Raw genomic sequence first — 16862 nt, 5'->3', positions numbered from 1 at the left:
GATCTGCATGGAGGAATGGGCCAAAATACCAGCAAGTGTGTGAAAAGCTTGTGAAGAGTTACAGAAAACGTTTGGCCTCCGTTATTGCCAACAAAGGGTACATAACAAAGTATTGAGATGAACTTTTGGTATCGGCCAAATACTTATTTTCCACTATGATTTGCAAATAAATTCTTTAAAAATCAAACAATGCGACTTTGTTTTTTTTTCCACATTCTGTATCTCATGGTTGAGGTTTACCCATGTTGACAATTACAGGCATCTCTAATATTTTCAAGTGGGAGAACTTGCACAATTAGTGGTTGACTAAATACTTATTTGCCCCACTGTATTATAAAGTCTATGATACATTATGATTTTTTTTTTCATTTCATTCATTTTTGTTGTTTGTTTCACTGCTTTACAACTTTTATAGACAACGTTTTACCGGCAAAGTCCATTTTAAATTCATATACTGTATTAGAAAGTCAACTACATGCAATGAAATTTTCGGCTACAGGGGGAACTCCGCGTGTGGTTGGAGCAGTTCGGCATCGTACAGCAGGAATAAAAGAAGCACAAAAAGTCGTTAATTTTCATTTTTATAAAACTCACTCGCTACAATTTACAGTGATAGACGTCCGAGGAAGGGGCTGGCAGCTAATAATCATGTATCAGTAGAAGTTAAAGTATCTGATGTGAAAGTTTATTCATAATGTTTCAAACAATTTGCCTATTTTTCCAGTGTATAAGTTGAAAATCCTATCAAACAGCATTAGGAACTGATTTCTAGATGTAACACGGTTGAAAACAAGGCTAATGTGTGCGGTTTGTTGAGTGCGTTTAATAAACAATATGATGATAAATGCACTATTTACCTTTTGTGTGTATCTTTTGCATCAAATTGGCCCTGAGCCCGCGCCGTTTTATGCTTCATGGCACTCCAGGGCATCGTCAAATCGTTGCCCTATGTTATCTTATCTCTAAGTGCTATGACAGGCGCTTTATTCATGGCTTTTTCCTGGCGCAAGAGCACAGACAGCTCTTTGTTGTTGTTAATGCGTTGTAGTGATGAAGCATAGCCACCAGGGGAAAGCAGAGAGTCAGTTTAATTTGCAACACTGGGCTGAAACCATAAATATGTCTCATCATTATGTAGACGTAGAGATAGTGGAGACACAAACCACATTAAATAGGCTATTGGTACATGTTTTGTGAAAATTTTACAAATGTTAAGTACCCCTGGAGCATTGATTTTTTTTAACTGTGATAAAAATGTGTGGGTTCATCAGAGTTGGTGGGAAATTCAGAGGTGCCTCCAGTAGTGGATGTTGACGATGGGGTCTATGTTGAGGACATTAAAATTTTCTGCGTCCAGCTTTTCTGCCTTGTGTGCTTCTGATGCTGCGTCTCTCTCTGGGTGATGCCATATTTTGGCGGACCATTGGGGCTATCAAAGTGAGCTGCAGGGTGAAGAGTGATGACAAATTTTCCATCAGCTTATATAGTGAAATGAGGGTTTATTAGATACACGTGCAGTTTGTCAAAATTATTGATATTTCTATTTCTAATCATAAACTTCACTATCAGTTGACGGGGTGCAGGGCCGCTCCGTAGGGGGCCTATTTTCAAAAATTCTAAATTCAAATATTTTTAAAACCCAAGCCGCTAGCGACATAAAACCAAAACAGGCATCGTCCTTAGGCATATATGAGTCTGCATGAGCAGTGGCATAAAAAAAATTCAAAGTTGTTCCCTAATAAAATCTTGATTAATTATTTTTATTAAAGTATAACAAAACTTAAAGTGACTATAACATTCCCAGATTTTGCGCTAGATGCACAAAAATCACCAAATGCAGAGATGATCACCTAAATTTTCAAGATCAGCAGCAATATTTAACATATCATATAAGTTTTTGCCCAAAATAGCAATTTAATTTTTTTTTTTTTTTTTTTTTTTTTAGTGCGATTTTAAGTTTTCAACAGCAAATAAATCACTCAATTGTCACGTCAGAAACTTGAGGATACTTGATGAAAGCATGCAGAATCATCCTAATTTTACTCAACAAAAGCAAATTCAGCATTTTTCTATATACGATCAGAACCTATTTAGGTTGAATCCCGATGTCACTATTGCCTCAGCACGTCTTGCCGGCCTGCTATCTGGCTCTCGTCGTTTTTAGATTGAAATGTTACATAAAATAAAACACGTAAAAGCAGATTTTTTTTTTTTTTGTATGGACGCAAAAATGTCTTAATTACTCGATTTTTTTGCTAAAAAAGGGGCAGTTGGCCAAAAATTACCTGATTATTTGAATGTAAAATTACGCTAATGTGTATGGATACAAAATCCAACATTGCGGCCATCACAAACCAAATAGCTTTTTAAGTTGAAAATTCTTGTAAATAAATGTGTAAATTCCAGAAGTTCTATACATACTGTATGGACGTAAAACAGTCTGGATTCTTGGTTAGGAGCAAAAAAAAAAAAAAAAAAAAAAAAAAAAAAAAGCAGTCCATTCAGTTTACGTAAATATTTCAAGCTAAACTTACGTAAATTTTTCCTTTTTTTTTTTCTCCCGTTTCAAAGTGCTTGCATGGTACTATTTTATATAATAATTACCTTGAATCCTCGCCCAAATCACTCGAGACACTCCCGCCTGCATGTATGGACTAAAATCTTCGTCCTGTTTCCACCTAAATCCGGCGTTAGAACGCAGCGTGTGTTTGAGTTCATCACAGTGAAAGCCACCACGATGCTCTGCCTGGCCCAAAATGATAGACTTGCTGGCGATAGTAAACAGCTTAAAGCAGTAGACTTCTCAGGAAGGCTCTGTTGTAGAGAACCTTCGTAGCGAACCCTAGTAAATTTTTATCCAAAATACTCCTAAATCTGCAAATTCTTAAATCGAATATCTTTAACTGATGAAACAGTTTTAAAACTCTCAAAATGTCGAAAGTAGACAGAGGGGATGTAATGCAATAACGGGAGCAATTTTAACAACTTTAACGGTTGATTCACAACATTAAATGACTTCCAAACATAGCAAAAGGTTACTGTTTGTTTTTTGGAAGAAAAAAAAAAAAAAAAACATGAAAGGTAACACCAGTTACTTTTCCAAGCAACCACTTACCCTAACATTCAGGTAACTGAGTTACTAACTCAATTACTTTTTTGGAGAAGTAATTTGTAACTTTACTTTTTTAAAGTAAAATTAACAACACTGGCCATGGTGCAACGTCTGTAGGAGCCGTCTCGTCTCGTCTCGTCTTTTGATCACCATTCATGAGAACGTTTACTTTATACGATGCAGTTTTACCTACTATTGTAACATTCAAAAATACAGTGGTTACCTTCACCTTCTCCACATCCATCAGACTGACCACTGTCCGTGAGCACCTCACCCACTCCCATTTGCACTTGGAGAAGGTCTTTTGAGCCCCGACGTCTGATTTCTATAAAACACAATGTGAGGATGAAGATTAAAGTCATGTCTGCATCAAAGCTGCACTATAAATGACCCCTGTGAGAGATCCTCTAGGTGCCCAAGACTTGTAGATGGCATAGCTACAAAGACAGTGGAACCATCTGCACGGTAACCATGTAATTTGAAATAAGAAAATTTGTATTTACAAAAGATTGGCATTTTTGAGACAATAAATCGCATCAGAGTTTAAATCACACCAGCAAGTCGCATTTTGACCGCTACTTTTTTCCTTCATTTTGAATCCTGCAGTCTATAGTCTAGTGGGGCTTATTCGTTGATTTATTTGGGTTAATAGCCACTGTCAAATAAAGCGTTACCAAATACCATAACTAGCAATTAATGAAACAACTGGAACAGTAGCTGAGAGAAATAATTAGCACAGAATATGAATTTTGATTGTTTTTTATAGCTGTAGTGCTGCAAAGCATGCTAGGAGGCATGCTGGACGGCAACAGTGTTGACAGCAGGTGGCAGGAGAGGTTGACCGTTTCCCCCAAGGGAGCAGTCATGACCAGCTTCTTGAAGCAATGAAGCTTTGTCAATTTGTCAATGAATTGTTTGGGAGTAACACACAAAGTCATGTGTGGAGGAAAAAGGGAACAGCTCACCAACATCAACACCTCATTCCCAATCTGAATCTGAATCTGAGATGCTGTGCCATGACCTAAAGACAGTGATTCATGCCAGACATCCCAGGAATCTGACTGAACTACAGCAATTTTGTAGAGAAGAATGGGCCAAGATTAATCCTGATCGATGTGCTAGACTGATCTGCAGCTACAGGAAAGGTGTGGTTGAAGTTATTGCTGCCCTAAGGGGGGCCAAAAAATATTGAATGTGATCACTTACTTATTTTTCCCCCTTCTGCCATTGTTTGCATACTATCCTCTTTAAAATATGAAAACCTATAAATGTTTGGTTGGTTTTAGTTCAAGCAGACACCGTTTTTTCATCTGTGTGATTTTGACAAAGAACAGATAACATTTGATGGTGATTTTATGCAGAAATGTAAGACGTTCCAAAAGGTTTAAATACTTTTTCATATCTCTGAATATATAGTGTGGTGTTTATAAGATTTACCGAAATAATTTAGCTTAACTTTAGTAAGCGGAACAAGTCAGGATCAATTTTATACACTTTTATTCACAGAACACTCATGCAGGTCATAATTTCTTCAACTATGGAAAGTCATGGTGCTACTTGGAAGGTACAAAGAAAGTGAGTCTGACTTGTTCTGCTTTATTTGGAGGAGCAAAATTCCTTTGTTGAATGTCATACGTGCCATAATATGTTTCAATAAAATACTTGTGCTTTATTTTTAAAACTGAGCCGCATCAACATGTGGCTCTGGAGCCACGAGTTGTTGACCCCTGGCCTAAATGACACAACATAACTTGTTTAGAAAAGTCTCAATTCTCCCCACAAATCTATTAGTTTTCATCTTCAGTATCACTTTGTCAAAAAAATGCAATTTATAGTCCGAAAATATGACACTCAGTGACAAACTCTCCCAAGTAACGAAATGCCATGCAACAGTTGAAGTTTCTCTACAAGGCATACGAAAGAAATCAGCATCTTTTTGACATTCTGTAACAGTGATTTAAGCCCTCCGGACTGACTCTGTCACATCATCACATTCTGGAAGTACAACAAAGGGGCTGCACAAAAACCACTCTGGTATTATGTTTAGGTTGAAACAATGGTGTGATGCAATGAAAGGTCGGTTAAAACATGTGACTGGATGATGGAGTGCCACTTTTCCTGGATGTTAGGACATTGTGGATAAATGGCCCGTCAAGTCCATATAGGGAAGAGAAGGAGGTGGGAATGGGGCGCCCTCTTCCTTTGCGGAAAACCGGGAAACAGAGACAGGAAAGAGGAAACTGCACCCATTGTCTGAGCAGAGTAGGGGCTACATGCAGCAGTGGGGATATGGCACTACATGGGGAAACTGTGTGAAAAGAAACATACCGGTGATCATCAGCTGGGCATCGTAAGGCTCCATGTAGCCGTCGTTGTCACCAGGTCGCACATGTTCCTGTTGATCACTCATGTGATTGGCGTCAAAGGGGTCTGCGTAGTCCTCTAGGATTGTTACCTGCGGGTACAGAACACAGAGAAAATAGAGCTCGAGTCCAAATTAAAACTATAAATTGGCAAATATTTTTGGAAAAAAAACTTACCCTGTCAGTTTTGTACTGCTGAGCTTGCTTATCTGTATCCAGCTGGTGATTGGTGACCGTACCAGGGTCAAAGTTGGGGTTCTTGTCCAGTGTGTCCACACGGATCATTCTGTTGATGTAAACGCTGCTCACAGTGTTAGTCCCCTTTCTGACATTTTCCAACACCAACACCGTTGCCGGATCCACTACGGAATTCTTGCGGCCTTTCCCGGCCAGGAAGACATTCTCCCATGTTTTGCCATCTTTCTGGCTACTGCTCAGCTCCGTGGCCGAGTTCTTGCGGTTCTTCCCGGGTAGGAGGATGGACCCGGCTAGTCCTCCGCCATCCCCGGAGGAGTTTTTGCGTAGACTTGTTTTGAAGGCAGATGTTTTGGTACCATTCTTCAGGTTGGTGTGGAACTCCTTGAACCATTTTGACATGGTTGCTCCTCAAAGTTCTCTGATGGGTGAACAAAAAAAGTCCTCCGCCTCTTCTTGATCCTTAACGGTGGTGTCATTCCCAAATTCCCTTTTCCCAAATCGCAACATGGCTTCAGACTGTGCCTTGAGAGTAAAAAAAAAAAAAAAAAGGAAGGAGGAGGGGATTAGTCAATCAAAAAGGGGATGGACAACAATATGGGCGGTCATAAACATTTAATTGTAGTTTGATAATCATTGTGCTGGGATGCAATGGGTGGTGGAACATGAGATTTAATGTTTACAAATGTGCGCTTGGATATTATTGAAATAAATCTTATATACCCCGGTGCGGGTTTTTCTCGATAGGAGCGGTTGTTCGGTTGGTTTTTAAACAGCAACAAAAGTGTTAATGTGTTTTAACACGATAACTGTGGAAAGAAAATGAGGAAATATTATTAAGTTTTTAATTGGCTGTATAATTAAAGTGTTCCTCGTCTTTAATTAAACGCTACAATGTGGTCTGTTCCAAGTCCGAGTCTCGAAGCAGTGGGTAAGTGTCACAGGATCTTTATAATAAAACTATCAAAAGACAACTATGCCGTTAATTTATTCAATCAAAACTCATTATTTCAAACACAGTCCAACCAAATGCCACTTCAAGATGAATGAAAAATGCCTTAACCTTTTTTATATTCCTGACTAATAAGTTCAACACCCCCATTTTATGCACCACTTGTAACCTTCCAAGTTTCGGGCTACTCCTGCTCGTCCCTCTTTGTCCGGTGGCGAGAAAGCGAAGGCCACCTTCGCGTTTTTCTTCACCAATTCGAGTTAAATGCTGGACCAGCGAGCGAGGACCGGTTTGCCGGCCGTGACCCGCCGGGGACTTTGAATTATAAACGGGACGAGCGGCGCGAGCAACAGAGAAAGGGTACCGTTTTTTGCTTCCCCAAGATGGCTAGCTGTTAGCTCGCAGGCTAACTCAAGCGCAGGGCACCAGCTTTTGGCCCGCTAAAATCATGAACCGGTTGCTTGAGCTCTCTTTTTTTTTTCCTTTTTGGGGGTTGTGATAAGCGCCTGTTGTCATAAATCACAATTAAAGGTGTTAATTGGGGCATTTGTGGCATAGAAACGTGACTAAGAGTGAGCCACTTTGGGGTAACGTGGATAGTTAGCCACCTAGCACATCTGTAAATGATCAATTTTGGACAAGCGACGGTGCAACTGTAATTGATTTAAACTGGATTCTAGAGAGCAGAAGGCATATAGCTCTCATCCCAATTATTAATATACTTTTTTTTTTTTTTTTACAAAAATATTTTTTTATTACCTGGCGTAGATTTGGAGACCAAATCCCGGCGTGACAGACCTGGGCCAGTCACCCAACTAGAACTCTTATGTCGTTGTGACATGTCCCCGAGGTGGTAGACGTTGTCCTCCTCGTCACCGTGGTCGTTTTTAACCCCTTTTTCTCTTTCATATGAACGGTGACACGCCACCTCACCGGCAGTAGTGTTAGCTAAATGGCTGCCGAATCGGGGAGACTACTGGCGGGACAAGGAAAACGAGGCAAAGGTAGGAAATTGACTTTCACCCCCTCATCTCCCCTTCCTCAAAAGAACAAAATCGTAATGGATTCATCTAATAGGCTGCACTGGTGCTGTCTTGACTGAATGACTGTCCCTGGTGGTGGCTGTCTTCCAAAAAGTCGTATTTATAGTGAAGCCCTGCCTATTCGCAATTAATTTATAATTTTCACAAACAACATTAATTGAATTATTTCAACTGGTGGAACCTCACTAACAACTAGGCCTGAACGATACTGAAAAAAACTATCATTGCGATTTTTGGGGGGTTTGCGATATGTTGCGATATGTTGCGATATTAAAACTAGAAGATAATTTGAATAGATTTGTTTGGGATAGGCCTGAAATAGGGCGGAACAATAGTGGAAAAACGGACATTGCGACTTTTGGGGGGTTAGTGATAGATTGCGATATGTATTGCGATATCAAAACTAGAAGAATTTGAATAGAAATGTCTTGGAAGACCTTGGTTGATTCAACATGACCACATATAATATTGTTTATTCCAGGCTGAGAAGGTTCATTTGTGAATGATGAAGATTGATGTGTATAAAAGGCAGATTTGGGTAGTAGCTACTGGCACACCGCTACGTTGGGCTACACTAGAGTCGTTACATTTTTCCTCTTTATTCTAAGTATTGACTTTATTTTTGCCAGAGGCCACCAGTTTCACCGATGAGACGTCACAACAATAATCACATGACTAGATCATTCTAAACAGACTCAAGCTTGCCGTTCTTCTATCATACCCACCTGTTCAATCACATGTTGTCCTTAAAGCACAGTAAAAAAATTAAGTATTTGCTGTATGTGGTAATACAAAAATACTATATTTAAAAATTTTTAAAAAAAAATTTAAAAATCAAACATCGTACACAGTTACTCACAATGTAACTCATGACTTGAGTTATTTTCACCAAATACTTTTTTACTAGCACTTAAGTACATTTTTTGGATGACTACTTTTACTTGAGTAATATTATTTTGAAGTAACACTATTCTTTCTTGAGTTTTTGAACACCTGGAGGTTTCAAAAAAAAACAAAACTTGTGGTGGATTCAACATAGATTTGCCTTTGATCCCAACAGATTTTTCATAATGACTTGAACAAAACAGTGCGTTTCACTTCTGCACTGCCGAACACCCAGATAACAATGAATGCACTTCCATAAACGACAAGGCTTGGTCTTTTCTTGCTTTTTATGGGAAGACACTCGTCTTAATATTGTGAAAGTACAACAGAAAAATACACATATTCAATACTCGATATACAACAAAGTGCACAATACACTTACAGTGGGGAGAACAAGTATTTGATACACTGCCAATGGGTTTTCCCATTGACTGTGTATCAAATACTTGTTCTCCCCACTGTATATACACAACTATTATATGTATAGTATAGCACACTAGCTTGAGCTACTAAAGCATTGGCTGGCTTCTATAACACAACAACTTATGAAGCTCTGTACATATGACCCTTCACAACTGAAGTAAACATATATTGCACATCCATATGTTATAGTAAACATAAAATACTTACATATATTTCCGAGGTACAAACGTAACAGAAAGCATTCACAATTGTCAATGCTACTGCTAGACACCACTATGTGTAAGTGAATGAGCTTGTAATGTTAACCAAACTGTAACAAAAAATAGATGCAGCAAATTACTCTGACCAGCAGGTGGGAGCAATGCCCCGCAAATGGTCAGCTGATGTCCCATACTAGTGTGTAAACTGTAAAACCAGCATATTATCTGTCCTATCAATAATGTTATTGGATTTATCGGGATGACGTCATAATTCCTATTATCAAACCGATAATTATCGGACCAATAATTATTGTGCACCAGTAAATCTAATTAATTAATTTTGTCATCTTTGCACTTTCCGTTACTGAGGATGTTAATGCGTGCATTACTATGCGTTAGTATAGTCCAATAATACCTGACTGCAGCCGACAGCCTACAAAGTACGCCCACATGATGCTACGGTAGACATCACATGTATATAGAACTAGATGCAAAATGACGGACTTGGCGGCAGGAAACAGTCGCCATCTTAAAGCAGTAAGTAGACTTTCTCCGGTTTGCTGTGGTCAACCCGCGCCAAATAAAAACTGGGAGAGCGGTTAAAATCTGCGGTTTCGAGTCATGTTGACGACAGCGCTCTATGTCAAATACTTAATTTTTTACAGTGCTTTAAAGACGCCACGTGATTGAACAAGCCAGCGTGACCATAGAACGCAAGTTTGAGTCTGATTAGTATAATGGAGTCATGTGATTATTATTCCGACGTCTCATTGGTGAAACTGGTTGAGGCATTGTTGCCGTCTGTGGCAAAAAAAGTAAAATCTAACCTGTAGAATAAAGAGGGAAAATGTAACAACTCATATAGCCCAAAGTAGTGGAGTAAGAGTGGCGCTTCTTCACAAATCTACTCAAGTAAAATTAAAAAGTATAGCTTAGTAAATATACTCTTAGAAGTACATTTTTCTCCAAAAGTTACACAAGTATATGTAACTCGTTACTACCCACCTCTGCTGATTATAAGTAATTAAAAATGGCCCCCAGTGTGGAGAAAAGGCAACCATTTGGACAAGTGTCATTATGATGACAGGAGGACACATTGTTGTAATAATAATATAAGACTGCTAAACTATTCTAAACATGCACTAAACTGTCATTAAATGTAGTCACAAGATTATATTAATAGTGATTGGTGTTGGTTTACAATTTGAACAGGAATCTTGTTGAAAGAGCATTCAGTGTGAAACGTAAATTAACGGGTCTGGAAAGAGGATAAAATGCCGGAAGTGCAGAATAAAAAGAAAAAGTAATACATCAAATAGGAGTAATACTAGTGCATTAAATATAATATGAGCAGTGTTATTTGTTCAGTTGCCCAATAGAGTGACGAGTTCATTATGCTAAATGACCCTACAACTTGATGTTTCTTGTGATGTGACATTCTGTAATAGAACTGTCACTACATTAAAGGGTCAACGAACCCAACGAATCAACGAAAAGTGAAGTAAAAAAAATAGTTGCTAAAATATTTTCACTTGCTAAGCTACTTAGCTCTAAATTCGGGTTGGACTGTGTACATGATTCCCTTTCCAAAAACGTGTTTTTTTCTAGTTGTCAGTGAGTTTTCACGAAATACAGTGATACCTCAGCTCACGAACATAATTGGTTCCCAAAAAGTGTGTGTAAGGCGAAAAGTTCGTCTTCCGAACATTTATTTCCCATAAGAAACCATTAAAATGAGAATAATCCGTTCCCAGGTCCCCATAAAACATAATTTTCTACTAAATAAGCCTTAAAACTACACAAAAATATACCTTATTTTATGTATAATAAATGTGCTATTGTATTATAATTAAAGAAATAAACTGTACTGTATAATAAATTCGTTTTATTTACCTTTGTGATGTAGTTGATGGCTTGATGGAATGGAGTGGGATGAGGAGGGAGGGAGGGAGGGAGTTACTGTTTGGAAGGAGAGTGTTACCGGCAAAGTGCGCAGTTAGCGTAGACTCCACTGCTGTGCCCCCCACATGCTTTTGGTTGTTAATAAAAGTGCCCACAAAAAGCCATCCGACGCCTCTGGGTGTTTGTATGCACGCCGCCTCCTTTCTGGAGAGGAAATCGGGCGAACCGAAGACAACCGACGACAACGAGCCAACGTGACTCGCCGGTCCACTTCTCACTACGGTGGGAGGCTGAAAGCACTGCCAATTACCAGTCGAGGGCGAATTGGTAACACGAGTCACCTTCCATAAGGACTGTAGGTAACTCTTTTTCGGTCCCATAATAGCAAAAGTACACTCAATATGGTCCAAAATGTCTATCAAACACAAACCACGTCCGCACTCAACGAAAGTGAGGGGACGAACTGGGACGCCGTGAGCGTGCGTCAGCTTCTCGTGGCGCTTTTCGACCGCGTGAATTGGTTCGTCCGCCGAAAACTAGTTCGTCAGCAGACACTATATGCTCGCGAATTTAATGTTCTTGAGGCGAAAAGTTCGTGAGCTTAAGCGTTCGTGAGCTGAGGTATCACTGTACACTGTTTACAGAAGTTGGTTAATAGGCAGGAATTCACTGTACCTCAATTTTTTCATGTTTTTTTCTGTCCTCCTCCCCTCATCTTCTGCCTTGTTTGCGGCCTTTTTCTCCCCCCACACATGCTCTTTTCCTTGCGATCCTGATAGTAACCGCCTGGATGTACAGCATCTTGTCTATGTCGCTTCATCGATTTCATCTCGTCTGTCAGACATGGGACAGGCAAAAATAGGCCCTCGGTCTAAAAAAAAAAAATTTTTAAATTAAAAAAAAAAAAACTGATCCACTCTGTCACTAAGGGGTATTGGCCAATCCGAATATGGCGCTCCTCTCAATTGGTGGTCCACCAACCTCTTGATAATCAATTCTTTGTATTTCCACCCCTCCTCTGCTTATTTTTCCCTCTTGTAGCCTCACAAATGAAGAGCCCGGAGAAGAAGAAGGCGAGAAAGACCACGTCACAGGTTAGCTTCGTTTGATGGCCACACTTCAATTAATATGAACACTAGGGATGGGAACTGATAGGATTTTTACGATTCTGATTCCATTATCGATATTGCTTAACAATTCGATTCTTTATCGATTCTCTTATCGATTCTAATTTGGGGGGAAAGAAGAACAAACATTTTGATTGGCATTGAGTTTGTTTAATCAGAAGTCACAACCTTAAAAACTCACAACAAGGTCAAAAGAGGCCCAAAGCTTCAATATTAACTGTGGCAATAAGTGGCAAATGCACAAGAATGTGTAACATTTTACTGAAACATCTTTCTAATAGAAATAAAAAATATTGGTATATTTTGGCATATAGGTCGTTGGTCTGCCGTTAGCAATATGTGTTAAACTTGCAGGGGTCCCCAAACTTTTTCCAGTGAGGGCCGCATAACTTTTCCCTTCTCTGATGAGGGGCCTGGGTCAGTTTGTAACAGAAAAAGTGTGACGATTGCAGGAGTGCCTAAATGTAAAAAAATATTGTTTTTCAGAAAGCCCCAATCAAATAAACCTTTCTGGATATTTCACGGAACAAAAGTAAATAAAATAAAAATAATAATATAATAATAATTAATAATATTAACACTATTAATCAAATAGATAATAACCAAATAACCCTCTCTGAGTTCTTCACAGAAAAAAGCCAGAAAATGATTAAAACTTTTGAGAAAAAAAAAAATTCAAAATGCTCTCTGGTATTGTTCAGAGGGCCGGACCAAATGTCGGGGCGGGCCGTATATGGCCCGCATTCGGCCGCAGGCCGTAGTTTGGGGACCCCTGTTAAAGTATTATTTCCCAGTATATTGAAATGCATGCCTTTTAGTTTTTATGGTGCTTTCACGCTCAAGTGGGGGCGCCCTTGCACTTCCTCACGCGAAGAAGAACGCGCTCACGTGAAGAAGAGCGCTCTTACACGCGAAGAAGAAATGCCGCATCCAAATGAGTGAGCAAGTTAGTGAGGGAGGGAAGCACTGCTACGACCCTACGTTCTTTGTTAATGCTTGTAAAATATCTACAGAGGCAACGCCTGTATGTATCATCTTTTGTGTTGTTGTTGTTGTGTGTTTCCACTCGCGATCGGACACTTAAATCCAGTTGTGTAGTGGTTCGAACGATGTGCTAATGCTAGCGAACGCATGCTAACTGATTTGTTATTACTGAATTAGCAGCTAATCATCGCTGATTTACGTTGATGCAAACCTGTTTGTTATTGGGGACGAAATTGATTTGTTTCATTTCTATTTTTAGTTTCACTCTTCAAGTGATGGTTGAATAAAGTCAGCAAATTATATCAACGTCTTCTGTATCGTCATTTCGGAGTTTAGCTAGCTGTATAGCTGTCTCGGTGGGGACAGTGCAGTCTATTCCCTCCCGATGCAGTTATCTCCACTTTCCCTCCCGATGCAGTTATCTCCACCTTGCAATGATTGCAAGTCGTTTTGTTGTAATTTTTCCTCGTGAAGTGAAGACACACTTTCGAGCGTTTGAACCTACGTGCTGTCATTGTTATGTTTACGGCTGCAATGCTCGTGCTAAACCATCGTAACCTTTCATTTTCACCCTCTTTCCTGGTGAAGTGTAGCCAAACTTTGGAGCGGGTGGTTCTTGGCGCCATGCTAGTTTGATGTGTTTGGACAACAAGACAGTCACGACGCAATATACGTCTTCAGGACTCGTTAAAGGGATCGTTAAGGCTTTTTCATTTTGATGTCGAGGCCTCGAAACACTAGGAACCTGTTCCGAATTGGAATCGGATTTCGATTCCCATCCCTAATGAACACACATATTAGAAAATCGCGAATATGACCAAAAATGTTTTGAAAACATATGTTGACCTTTGACATCAAATTGTCAGTCACGTATTACATGACATGACTTCTTTATAGGCTTTTTTTCTATCTTTTTGCTTTTTAGGAGTGTTTTTTTGTTTCTGTAATGTCCACACAAATGGAAAAGATGTTGCGTGATTTTTTATTTTACCCAGATAACGGACAAACACTAAACTTGCATTCTTCTCTCATTAAATTTAGGCGTCGGGGTTCTCGCATCTCACAGAGTTTGCGCCCCCACCCACGCCTATGGTGGACCACCTGGTGGCCTCCAACCCCTTTGATGATGACTTCGGACCACCATCTCGACCCGGTGGAGGGGGAGGACCAGGCGGTGCCCCATTTCTGCCCAGTCCAGGTCCAGGTGCAGGCGGAGGGAGCGGTTATGGCGGTGCTGGCAGAATGGGGGGCGGTGGCATGGGTTTCATGGGGGGGCCGGGCGGTGGACAGCCAGGACGTAGACCACCATTTGGACCTCCGTCCAACCCTGGACCACCTCACCACCAGCTGGGATTTGGAGGGATGCCCGGTTTCGGAGGAGGGGGCGGAAGTGGCGGAGGGGGAGGTGGAGGGGGCGGAGGTGGTGGGTTCCCTCAGTTCAATATACCACCGAACTTCAGTCCTCCTATGCACCCCGGGTCAGGCTTTAACCCCATGTTGTCTCCAGGTGGTATGGGGGGTCCCGGAGGAGGAGGTCCACCCCATCCTCGATTTGGCATGCCACCACAACAGCAACATGGACAGGGAGGGCACCCGTTTAACAGCCCTCCGTTACCTGGTGGGGGAGGCCCCAGAGGGCCCCCACATGGGCCCATGCCTCCCATGGGCGGAATGGGGCCAGGTCAGGGGATGAACATGATGAGTGGGATGGGTGGCGGTCCTGGGGGCAATATGTTGGGGGGTTTACCAGGCATGCCCCCTCAAGGACAGTTCCCCCCCTCGCAGGATGGGCCCTATCCTGGTCCCAGCCCACCGGGACCGGGAAACGAGGATGGGAAAAACTTTGTGGGAGGGGGAGGACCCCCGCCTGGGCCTCAGCAACAGCAGCTTAACTTAAACCCAAACGGGCCCCCTCCTACTAATAACACCACCCCTGGTCCGCCTCCTAACTCTGGTCCGTCTCAGCCTGGAGACTTCCCGGGCCACCCTGACATCCAGCAGCCCAATGCCAGCACACCTGGGCAGCCACCGTCTGCACAGCCGCAACCCAACCCCAACTCATCCCCCAGCGGCCCCCTAAATGGCTCGGGCCAGCCCCAGCACCCGCCCCCCAACAACGCCAACACCCCTAACTCGAACAACTCTGCGCAACTGCAGCAACAATCTACGCCGCCCAACTCCGCCCCCGGCTCCGTCTCGCACAACCAACAGAACAACACTCCTGGTACCGGCGGTCCCATGTCCAACGCAGCCCCCAATTCGGGTCAGAACAACATGTCCAACAACAACGGAGGCAACACCCCCGGCAGCAACCCTAACCCCCCCTCTAACTCCACCTCCACACCTAACACGCAGTCGCCCTTACCCCCCGGCCCGTCCGCCCCTTCGACGGGGCCCGGTTCCGGTCCAGGTAAGCTTGGCGGCCCCGGCATGGTGTTCCCTTGCGGCTTGTGCATGTCGGAGGTACACGACGACCAGGACGCCATTCTTTGCGAGGCCTCCTGCCAACGCTGGTTTCACCGTGACTGCACGGGCCTAACGGAGCCCGCCTATGGGCTGCTCACCCGGGAGAGCGCCGCCGTGTGGGCCTGCGACTTTTGCATCAAAACCAAGGACATCCAGGCCGTGTTTGTGCGCCAAGGACTGGGCCAGCTTGTGGCCGCCAACGAGAGCTGAGGATTCTGGGAAAAGAAAACAAAAACATTTGACAAGCCCTTTACTCATTCACTACATAACCATCACTTGACATCCTTGCTGATACCTAAAGATAGCACTTTGAGTGAAATAAATGCCCCTACCACCACAGAATAGAAGAAAAAAATATGAATGTTAACAGACACACTTTTTCGGACAACCAGCACTGACTCCAACACACTACCTCACACACAGACACTGACTGGCACACAGGTTCCCGCACTGATTTTTTTAAAACACACAATAAAAATGGGTACAAAGTTGAGTTATGTCACCCTTGAATCGGCCCCTCATGTATTTATGGACATCACACAAAGAGTGCCTGAACTTATCAATTGTCTTTTTAATGATTTGGTCATCATGACAATGAGCAACCGCTGTAACCCAATCATGTTGAATTCAAAGGATGAAACAGCGGGGCTTCTGCGTTGTGTTCTTTCATACCTCACTGAACAGAAATCATTGTAAATAATAGCATTTTTAAACAAAACAAAAAAAGCTGACTGAACAACTCCCAAACTGAAAAAAAATATATGTTCAAGTCATCCATTTTTGTCTCTGAATTGTAAACTCAGTGCTTTTTCGGACACATCAAGCAATGCAGTAACTGTCCCGTGTTGATAGTCCTGCATTCCTGGAGACACCAAATGATATGGAAAAGTGTGAAAATTGTGTTTATTGGTATTGTCCCTTCATTATTCAATGTCCGAGTTGCCTTCTTTTTTTGTTGTCTTTACTCTGATTTTTTTTTTTTTTTTTTTTTTTTTTAAAGCTTTTTGTACCAGCTCACATTTGTGCTGTGCTCTGGCGCCTTCTAGCGTACGCTGAAGGAATAACACCTGGTTGGGTGAATGGTGGAAATACGGTGTGGGAGGGAATATTAATAATTGAAGTAAAGACAATTTTTTTGTACATTTGTCTGACTTATTCATTTCCATGTGTTTGTATTAAATTTGAATGAGTGACATTTTTTTTTTCAAAT

General features: G+C 41.5%; 2 protein-coding genes across 7 annotated transcripts; one reads left to right on the top strand and one right to left on the bottom strand.

Annotated features, from left to right (window-relative positions):
- Positions 1–306: 306 nt before the first annotated feature.
- LOC130910908 (SH2 domain-containing adapter protein E-like) lies at positions 307–7753 on the bottom strand. 2 transcript variants are annotated; one of them, XM_057828555.1, is made up of 5 exons: positions 7382–7753; positions 5653–6195; positions 5441–5567; positions 3342–3437; positions 307–1442 (listed from the first exon to the last, which is right to left on the bottom strand). In XM_057828555.1, exons 2-5 carry the CDS (start codon positions 6070–6072, stop codon positions 1324–1326), a joined length of 762 nt encoding a protein of 253 aa, XP_057684538.1. In that variant the 5' UTR covers positions 6073–6195; positions 7382–7753; the 3' UTR covers positions 307–1323. The 2 variants fall into 2 exon arrangements, with proteins under 2 accessions (XP_057684538.1, XP_057684537.1); XM_057828554.1 differs by having other exon boundaries at positions 309–1442; positions 3336–3437.
- pygo2 (pygopus homolog 2 (Drosophila)) lies at positions 6326–16646 on the top strand. 5 transcript variants are annotated; one of them, XM_057828552.1, is made up of 4 exons: positions 6326–6601; positions 7562–7626; positions 12117–12169; positions 14228–16646. In XM_057828552.1, exons 2-4 carry the CDS (start codon positions 7575–7577, stop codon positions 15860–15862), a joined length of 1740 nt encoding a protein of 579 aa, XP_057684535.1. In that variant the 5' UTR covers positions 6326–6601; positions 7562–7574; the 3' UTR covers positions 15863–16646. The 5 variants fall into 5 exon arrangements, with proteins under 5 accessions (XP_057684535.1, XP_057684536.1, XP_057684532.1 ...); XM_057828551.1 differs by lacking the exon at positions 6326–6601 and adding an exon at positions 6833–6982; XM_057828550.1 differs by lacking the exon at positions 6326–6601 and adding an exon at positions 6838–6982 and having other exon boundaries at positions 7391–7626.
- Positions 16647–16862: the final 216 nt, after the last annotated feature.

The sequence above is a fragment of the Corythoichthys intestinalis genome, chromosome 22 (genome assembly GCF_030265065.1).
Source record: "Corythoichthys intestinalis isolate RoL2023-P3 chromosome 22, ASM3026506v1, whole genome shotgun sequence".
NCBI classification, from domain to species: Eukaryota; Metazoa; Chordata; class Actinopteri; order Syngnathiformes; family Syngnathidae; genus Corythoichthys; species Corythoichthys intestinalis.
Note: the sequence above shows the minus strand (reverse complement) of the source record. Positions and strands in the feature narration are given on the sequence as shown.

Bases quoted from the DNA above. Each gene is read 5' to 3' on its own strand.
- LOC130910908 (XM_057828554.1), bottom strand. From the start codon at position 6,072: ATGTCAAAATGGTTCAAGGAGTTCCACACCAACCTGAAGAATGGTACC. The intron at 5,568-5,652 runs GTAAGTTTTTTT...CTGTACCCGCAG, and splicing joins AGCAGTACAAAACTGACAGG to GTAACAATCCTAGAGGACTA. The intron at 3,438-5,440 runs GTATGTTTCTTT...TGTGTTTTATAG, and splicing joins TGCCCAGCTGATGATCACCG to AAATCAGACGTCGGGGCTCA.
- pygo2 (XM_057828552.1), top strand. From the start codon at position 7,575: ATGGCTGCCGAATCGGGGAGACTACTGGCGGGACAAGGAAAACGAGGC. The intron at 7,627-12,116 runs GTAGGAAATTGA...TCCCTCTTGTAG, and splicing joins ACAAGGAAAACGAGGCAAAG to CCTCACAAATGAAGAGCCCG. The intron at 12,170-14,227 runs GTTAGCTTCGTT...CATTAAATTTAG, and splicing joins CGAGAAAGACCACGTCACAG to GCGTCGGGGTTCTCGCATCT.